Source organism: Meleagris gallopavo, chromosome 24 (assembly GCF_000146605.3).
Source record: "Meleagris gallopavo isolate NT-WF06-2002-E0010 breed Aviagen turkey brand Nicholas breeding stock chromosome 24, Turkey_5.1, whole genome shotgun sequence".
In the NCBI taxonomy this organism is placed as follows: domain Eukaryota; kingdom Metazoa; phylum Chordata; class Aves; order Galliformes; family Phasianidae; genus Meleagris; species Meleagris gallopavo.
Window position 1 is genome coordinate 1361828 of NC_015034.2, and position 9262 is coordinate 1371089.

At 52.0% G+C, this 9262-nt stretch overlaps 1 protein-coding gene across 1 annotated transcript in view; it reads left to right on the forward strand.

The window, feature by feature from the left end:
- Nucleotides 1–9256, forward strand: part of GFRA2 (GDNF family receptor alpha 2) — an 18554-nt gene extending 9298 nt beyond the window's left edge. Inside the window, exons 5-10 of the mRNA XM_010723098.2 lie at nt 252–600; nt 7715–7824; nt 7915–8055; nt 8181–8356; nt 8706–8759; nt 9014–9256. Coding sequence (XP_010721400.1) covers nt 252–600; nt 7715–7824; nt 7915–8055; nt 8181–8356; nt 8706–8759; nt 9014–9142 — 959 coding nt within the window. The 3' untranslated portion in view covers nt 9143–9256. The remainder of the gene's footprint in view (nt 1–251; nt 601–7714; nt 7825–7914; nt 8056–8180; nt 8357–8705; nt 8760–9013) is intronic.
- The last annotated feature ends 6 nt before the right edge of the window (nt 9257–9262 follow it).

Consider the following 9262-nt stretch of genomic DNA (forward strand, 5'->3'; position numbering starts at 1 on the left):
AAAAAAAACTACTGCAAAGTCACTGCGTGAGTTATGCACTGAGGGCTGCTTGACTGCATCCCTTTATGCGCTGGGTGTGGGTCGACCCTTTTTGTGCTAGAGGATGACCCTTCCCACGTTGGAGGAAGAGCTCCAGATCACACACTGGGTGAAAACTGAGTGGATCTGCAGCAGTCCAAACCCTCCCCACCTCCAAGCCCACGTCCAAAACTGCCATCGCCCTCTTCTCAGCTCTTCTCCCCTCTTTGCAGGAATGGACCCCGCCACCAATTCCAAAAGCAACCACTGCCTTGACGCGGCCAAAGCGTGCAACCTGAACGACAACTGCAAGCGCCTGCGCTCGGGATACATCTCCACCTGCAGCAGGGAGGTCTCGCCCACCGAGTTCTGCAGCCGGCGGAAATGCCACAAAGCCCTGCGCCAGTTCTTCGACCGTGTGCCCAGCGAGTTCACCTACCGCCTCCTCTTCTGCTCCTGCAAGGACCAGGCGTGCGCCGAGCGTCGGCGGCAAACCATCGTCCCCTCCTGCTCCTACGAGGACAAGGAGAAACCCAACTGCTTGGATCTGCGCAACGTGTGCCGCGCCGACCACCTCTGCCGGTAATGGGATGTGGGACGGGGCTGCGGTTGGGTTGGAGGCACTTTTGTTGCGTGGCTCTTTGCATCCCCCTGGGTCTCCTCCTGCACGCTTGTATGGGGCTGCTGAATCACGGCCTGAACCTCTGACTGATCACCTGAGGTGAGCAATGAGTCAGCCACGGGAGCATAGGTGAAGGCAATTCACCTGAGCTACTGGAAGGGGTGGAGCCTGGCTGCACCTCTCCTAGACCCACTGAAGAGCTGACTGCCAGTGGGGAAGGGTCTCTCTGGAGATCTGCTCCAACTGCAGTCCATCTTGCGAGCCCAGGATAGGATGAGTGACTTCCTTTCCTTACTCCAATATAACAATTACATTAGCCAAGCTCCTGGGTGTACCATACCATCTGTATATCCATTGATTATACAACTGGTTTGGTGCAAGATGAGGGAGGGTCCTGGCTGTGGTTGCTCGTGGAGAGGTGTTGGGCTGGGAGGTGGCCTGGAGCGCGTTGAGAAAAAGGCTTTGTTGTAATTCACCCTTATTTCATCAGTCCAAGTGTTTGGTTGCTCGTTCCCCATACTACACTCTACGTGAAATGGCTCCTATTCCTGTTTTTGCTCTAATGGAGTGCTTCTTGTTCCTGTTTTCACTCTATGTGCACTTTAAAGGCCAGAGTTTCTCTGGTAAGGGATCCTTTGCTGTAGGGAAATCCATGGGGCTTTTGCAATCTGAGCTTCATTCAGCGTGTTTTGTCTACAACTTCCGTATTCTTGACTCTTTCACGATGTAAAAGACAGCAGAATGTTGTAAATTTAATTCTTTTTGAAGATGAGTTCTTCCTCATCTATGCCACATTTATTTTTTTGTAATTAGTAGTACAATAACATCTCCAAAATGCATGGAGTAGGAGGAGGCAGCAAAGCCTGTGAGCCAGAGATGCCTTCAGGCTTTCAAATGGGAAGAAAGCAGAGGGGAACACTCCTTGTAGGTGAGCCCAGGGGTTGGAGGGAGGTTTGCTCCATCTCCCCATGCTATAAGGCCAGCTGATTGACATTTCCTTGAAATTAATGACAAAGGCACAGAGCTCTCCGTGGTGGTTTAAGTGCCCACACCCAACCAAATCCCATTGCTGTGCTGTCAGCATCCCCAGCAAAACCTCACTGCTGCCATACGCGCCGTTTTCCGTGCGGCAGAGCGAAGTCGGGGGGAAGATGAGGCTTCTTCTCTATTATGAAACTCATTATTCATACAGCAAAAAACCTCCCGTAGCCCCCCAGGCCCCGGATCAGCCAAGAAGTTTCCTGCGAGGAGGAGGGTCTCGGTGCCATCAGGGTGATGGAGGTTCCTGCAGCCCGGTGGCAAAATAAATAAGAGCGCTCCGGGTCCTCCTCTGGCTGCGTTCAAAGCGTGGGAATGTGGCTTTTTATCAAAAAGTAATACAATACGCCAATGTGTATGAATAAAAGATAGCAGGGCTGTGCTGAGCCGCAGCCAAATTAATGGCAGCACCTCTCCATCAGCAGGAGACGCTTGCTCAGGAGTTCGGTGCCGCGGAGGTGAATAACCCACGTCAGCAGCTCTGGGGCTGTTTGCTCCGTAGGGGAATGCATTTTTTGGCAGCAGCATGGAAGTGCTCGGCTGGGGAGAGGTGGATAAACCCAGCATTTATTTCTGGGGTTTGGTGTGCAGAGCTTTGCTTTCCTCTGAGCTGTTTCCTCCCCGTGATGGGACCTCGCAGGGCCCTGCGTGTGTGCAGTCTGACCTGGGTTTGCACAGACGTCCCACCCCATCCCTGCTACCCCTGGGGGGGCTGAGGAGTGTGGGTTGGTTTGCTCCTGGCTGTGTGTAGCTTGCATGGTGCAGGCTGCAGCACTGGGGTGCAGGAGGAGTTAAGCGCCTTCGGGGCAGCCAGGGATGCTGATGCTCTCCCCCTGGGGATGCTGACGTCCTCCAGCAGCTCGCATGACCTCAATGTGTGTGCAGCTGTGAAAGCACTTTAAAGCTGTGACCTATCCGGGCCAAACCACCTGAGCTGAACTCTCTGCAGGAGTAAAAGGAAAGGATTTGTTTCTTGATTGACATTGCTTTACGGATGACAGAGGGTTTTGCCACTGATGGTGTTTGGGATGGGGAGAGCTTCGGCACACCATCTGCAATGTGCCCTGCTGCTATTTCAGCCTGGAGCCCTCTCTGTACAGCACTCTGTGCGGGGGATGCTCTGTACAGGGGCAGCCCTGGGGCCACCAACCCCTCCCCATGGGATGCCCAGTCCCCAGGCTCAGCTCCCAGGGTGCAATCAAGCCCAGCTCGCTGCAATTTGCACAGCTCTTTGTGCCAAGAAGCTTTTCCCAGCACGGCGGAGGAGCCTGACAAACTCCCCGAGCTTTGTGTCTGATTGCAACGGACAGGTTTTAGCTCCCAGAATATAAAAACCTTTTGCAAAACACTAACCTCAGCTAAGGGGAAAGGGAAGGAGAGGGGAGAAAAGAGCTGATTTCAGCAGCTGCAGTTTGCTGTATTTTTCATCTTGCATCAGCAAGTCGGGAACACAAATAATCTGGTCTTATATGCTTCACTGATGCTGGTGCTGAAGAATTTCCCTGCCTCCACTGTAGCTCCTCGGCATCCAAAGGCAGAGTGGTGGTACTCAGTTGCCTCAGTTTTCTCCATTTTTCAGTGCTTTTCAGCAGTTTTTGTGGCTGGGGATGAGGGATGGAGGCAGCAGTGCCCCTAGGAGCGGCAGTGGGGTTTGTTTTTGCAGAGCTGGGCTGGAAATGATCCCATTTTGGCTGTGTTTTGGAAGCTGTGCAAAGCCCTGGGGAGGGGAAGCATTTCTTTCTGGGGGAGGTTTGGCTCCATATTGATCCAACGGGAACAGCACGCGTTCCTTCAAACCTTCGCGCCCTTTGTTTAGCACAAAGTGCCATCCATAATGGATGTTTCCTTGATAAACAGCAGAGCAGCAGCTCAACTTTCTCATTACCGCGTAATGAGCAGCTCAGGAGCGTGGCTCAGCTGTCTGCATCCGTCTGGGGAGGAGGGGAAGAATGCTCCTGGATTTATCAGCCATTCTGGGAGTGACACAGGGGAGCAGTGCTGAGGGCATAGTCAAGGGGGTCCCAGCGGGGTCTTGTGTGGGACATGAAATGGTCAGTAGGGTCTTGAGTGGGACACGGTGTGGTCAATGGGTCCCAAGTGGGAGACGGTGTGGCCAATGGGACCCCAAGGGCATGGATAGTGGGACCCCAATAGGGTCTTGTGTAGGATATGATGTGGTCAGGGGAGTCTTGAGTGGGACATGGCATGGTCAACATCAGTGGGGTCCCAACAGGGTCTTGAGCAGGATATGGAATGGTCAATGGGGTCCAGATGGGATCTTGAGTGTGTCATGGCATGGTCAGTGGGATCTCAGTGGGATCTTGTGTAGGGCATGTCATGGTCAGTGGGGTCCCAAGTGGCACGCTGCAATAACCTATGGGGAAAAACTCCAAATTCATCTGAAATATCAAATGTGCGAGGATTGGTGGCTTTGGCTTCCCACCAAAGGAAGGAACAGGGAGGATGGAGAGGAGGGTGTACTGCTCCCTGCACCCTGTGAGCACCCCTGTGTGGAGGCAGCCAGCAGCAATCAAGGCTTGGTGGCCGCCTCGCTCAAGGCTAAGCACACTCTTAACAAAATAAGTCAATTCACACTGAATAATTAAATAGAGAGCCTTCATAAGTATTGACTTAATGTGACAGCAAGTCTATACTGACTCAGGGTTTGCTTATGTAAACACAATCTCCTGTTCGGCTTAGTTAGCAGTTCAATGAAATAGAACAGTCCTTCAATTAAAATCAAATGATGCGTGTGTTTAATTCTTCCCCTCTCTTGCCGGGTAATGATAGGGTTTGAGCATAGGCAAGAGGATAAAAAAAATAATCACTGAACCGCTCTTATCTGTGATGAATCAAAACGCAGCGTCCCAAAAATACATCTGGATGAACAAACTTCTTGCTTAGCAGCTCCCGACTCAGCCCTATGTCTGTCCAACCATCCTCAGTTTCTTTTTCTCTTGTTAGCTTAGCTTTTCTTGCTCTGTGATTTGGGGTTCTCCTGTTGGAGAACAAACTGGAGAAGTGAGCAGGGTGGGTGGAGGGCATCTGGGTTTTTTTCACGTCCTGCTGGGCTTTGCATCTTGTAGCCTTGCGAGCATCTGCTGCCAGGGGTGAGACATGTTCCTGATGCACATCTCCGTGCTGGTGTCTATTAAAGCCATTTTTCCTTGGTCCCTGTAAATTGCCTGTGAAAAACACGTCTTGAGTAATCTCGGACATTTTCTGCATGAAATATTCAAGAGCCTGATACCGTTTGCTTTGATGGATAGTGAGTTATCAGCAGCGCGGGGCTCGGGTTTCGTATAGGCATGCAGTGATGGGAACAATTAGCACCCAATTAGGCACCTTGCATCTGTTGCGGGGTTTTGTCTGCTTAGAAATTGTGATGTGCCAACAAGCAGAAAGAAAACCAACAATCAAAGCCCACTGCTGTGCAGGTATCTTTGAATTTCAGAGGGAGGCGTCGTGCTGGATTCCTGCACACAGCAATGCAGGGAGAGAGCAGCGGGATGGACGGGGGCACGATGAGCGGGGGATGAGCCACCACAGTGGGTCCTGGGCACGACCTTATGCTCCAGGATGGGTGCAGGGGTCTTGCGGAAGGGCTGGAAAAAATCTAAAGATGAAAAATGAAGGTTCCACCGCGGAAGGGTTGGCTTGGAGGGGTTTGTATTTTGGGGAGATGTATGAGGGTCAGCTGGAGTTGGGCAGGGAAAAGCAGCAGCAAACCCTTGGCATCACCCACGTCCTCCTACCCAGTGATCAAACGTTTTGTAGCTACATCAAAGGGAAACAGCTTGGGAAGCCCAAACTTTGAAATCCAGTGCTCGGGCTGGCTCGAGGATGCATAAATATAGAAAATTACGGTTTTTGCTACTCCCTTTTCCACTCCTTCGTGTCCTCATGGCTGTGCTCGCTGCCTCCTGTGCTGACCCCAGCTGCCAGCACTTTGAGGCAGGGGCTGGCCGAGCCCACCTGCCACCCTGCATAACAAGCCAGCACTTGGCACAAATCCCTCTGTTTCTGCTCAGATGAACTTGGCTTTGGCTCCATCTCCCTTTCGCCTGGGCACTTAAAAGCAGAAATCTGAGAAGCCATGGGCTGCTTCCAGCAAGGTTTATTCCTGGCAGTTAGAGCCTCATCCACTGACTCCAAACTCATTGTATACAACGGAAAGAGTGACATCTGGCTTGGATATTCTGGAAAGATTACCAGCTGGCTTGTCATGTATTATGAAAAGAATAACATTTGCCTTAGAGGATGCTACAAGCCAGGAGCAGGGCCCCAGGGATCAGCATGACAAATTTTTGTGGCACTCCGTGATGAACTTGCCACAGTTCTTTAAGAGAACTGACGTGCCTTCGCCTCTGATTTGGGGAGAGGAATGATGTTGGAAAATCTATCTCCTGCAGAGCAAAGGGGGAGACCAAAATCCCTCCCAGCAGTGGGAACCATGGAAAGGAGTGGGGATAGAAATTTGCTGCAGTGCAAAACCTGGGTGGGCTCTCCCTTCTTCTCCATGTTGCAAATGGGAGCAAGACCCCAGCTTTTCCTATGCAAATGAGCAGACATCCCCACCTGCAAGGCTCAGAGGTGCTGTAGCACGATGGAAAGCACAGCAGTGATAGCAAAACAGCGAGGTCCCAGGCTACAGCAAGTGAAGATTCGCTCAAATGAGTGTTGGGAAGGGGTGGATCCTGGCTCCAGCCCTTTGGGTCACTCAGTGCGTTGCATTGCATGCAGCTGAGCTCTCCTGGGTTGGCCCTGCCTTCCCACCAGGTGCTCCATCACTGCTTCAAGCCAAGTCTCAGCATTTCCACTACAGGTGCATTGCTGCTATTTGTCAGCACTCCCCATGTGTCACGAGGCAATGGGGCTGAATCTGCCCCTCCTTCCCCTTAGTGCACTTGAAACCCACGGTGCTCAGAAGTGCTGGATAAACGCAAGGTATTTCTGCAGAGCCATTCTACCTCGTTCAATCACCGCTTCATTTGTTCCTCCGTTTAATTTGATCAAACACCTCCTGAAAACAAATCATTCCTATTTAAAAAACAACACAATTTCCAGCCTTCGCTTCCATCAGTTCTTATGGCTCCAGGCAGGTAGTGCGGGATGATTCAATCACTGCTTGGACAAAGATGACATTTAATTAAGAAGGAAGGGAAAGGAAGGAAGGAAATAATGTATGCCTCCTTCTTTCTATATGACGTGCGAGAAAAGGAACGGAGGAGATTTTCTCTTCTGAAACACGAGGTCTCATCTCCGGTGTCAGCAAATCAGCAGTTCCTCCGTGTGACTGCGATCCAACGTGGGCCACAGCTCAGCCTCACGTCCATTCATTTGGTGTCCAAGTCCGTGGGGAAAGCTCTGCATCCATCTGTCTGCCCACACCATCCGTCCTTCCTCTCCTCCATCCTTCCCCTCCTCTTCAGTCTTCACACGGTTCATCCATCCCAAGCGTTGTGCTGAGGCTGAATGGGCAGCGTGGGATTTTATTTCACTTCTTTTGGTTTGGATTTGGTTCTATCAGCAATGCTGGGTGACTGATACACCCAAATACAACCATGTTTCCATCCTCCCTGATGTCTGCACTTCAATAAGTGGAGGAGGGCAGTAGGCACGTGGGCCCATCCCAATCCTGGGTTTTCTGCTTTGTTTTTTTCCCCGCCTCAGTCACAAAAGGGAAAAAAATATATCTCTCAACCTCAGGCACTTTAATTGCACTCTAAGCTTTCACGTTTCAAAGGGAGATGAAAACAAGTAGTCAAATTTTACAGTCGTGTAATGATGCCGGGAGCAGCATGATGAGATGGTGACGTTTATGGGATGTTGGCAGCGTGGTGATAGGAGGGGAATGGGAAGCAGCAACGGAGGGAGATGAGTGTCCTGTGCTCACGGGTTTGTGCAACTGCTGAGCCTCCAGCTCTCATCTCTCTCTCCTCTATCCCATTTATTTTTATTTTTTACTTTTAAGACTTTGCTCCCACGTTGCAGAAGGGTGAAATCCTGTTTCCTCTCCCTGTGCTCTGCCCCCAGGTCCCGACTGGCTGATTTCCACGCCAATTGCCAGGCCTCCTTCCAGTCACTGACCAGCTGCCCTGGGGACAACTACCAGGCGTGCCTGGGCTCCTACACAGGGCTCATTGGTGAGTGCTGGGATGGGTGGGAGAGGGCTCCCTCCAGCCACAACCCCTCCCCGAGCCTTCATCTTATTTCCTCTTCCTCATCCGGTGCAGGTTTTGATATGACACCCAACTACGTGGACGCCAGCATCACCAGCATCACCATCTCGCCCTGGTGCTCCTGCAAGGGCAGTGGTAACCTGGAGGAGGAGTGTGAGAAGTTCCTGAGGGACTTCACTGAGAACCCCTGTCTCCGTAAGGCTCTCCCCCATCCATCCCATCCCACCGTACCCCATCCCATCTTATGCCACCCCACCCCACCCCATCCCCACCCCACCCCATTCCTAAGTCCACATGTCAACACCTTCTCCTGCCCTCAGGAAACGCCATCCAAGCCTTTGGCAACGGCACTGATGTCAGCCTTTCCCCCAAGAACCCCTCGCCTCCCATCACAGTGCCTCCCAAGATGGAGAAAAGCCCTGCCTTGCCTGATGACATCAACGACAGCAACACCATGTATGACACGAGCATCATCACCACGTGCACCTCCATCCAGGTAGGAACTCTGCAGCTGACTAGTTGTGCTGGTGCAGGGAACTGTAGAATCATTAAGGCTGGAAAAGACTGCTAGGATCAGCAAGTCTAACCATCAACCCATCACCACCATGCCCATAGGATCACAGAATCATTAAGGTTAGGAAACACCTCTAGTCATCAAGTCAACTGTCAACCCATCATCACTGAGCCCAGATTTGCAGCAGGGCGTGGGCCTGGGGCTGAATGCATGCTTACAGCTTTTGGTTGCAAAAAAAGAAAGTAATTAAGTGTGTAGCAAAGATTCTGAGCCACCGGGGCTGCAGCCCTGGGTGCATGAGTATGCCCTGAGCCTCCTTTCTCTCCTCCAGGAGCACGGACAGAAGCTAAACAAGTCCAAAGAGCAGAGCCTGTGCTACTCAGAGGTAATTTGGGGCAGGCGGAGGGTTGGGAAGGGGGTCTGGTGCTGGGAGCCATCACCTGCTTCAGTTGGGTGGGGACCTGTCACCAGCAGATGGATGGGGACCCACAGGCACCCCCCCATAGGCTGTTGTTTTCGTTGCTTAGCGAGCCAAAAAAAATAAAGAAAAAAAGAAAAAAAGAGAGGTGTGTCCCAAAACTGAATGCTTCCCCTCAAAATTCTGCGTGCGCTGCTGATCCCCGCTGTCCCCCATCCCAGACCCAGCTCACCACGGACACGATGCCAGACCAGAAGACCTTTGTGGACCAGAAGGCAGCCAGCAGCCGGCACCGGGTGGCCCGGATCCTTCCAGCTGTGCCCATCGTGCTGCTGAAGCTGCTGCTATAGGGAAGATTGCCGCATCCCAGCTCGGGAGCGCTGGGCTCACCTCGGGCTCCAGACTGCAAATGGAACACCAGCGATGCCCAAGGCCAGAAGGACCCTCACAGTGCTGGGAAACTTCGATGT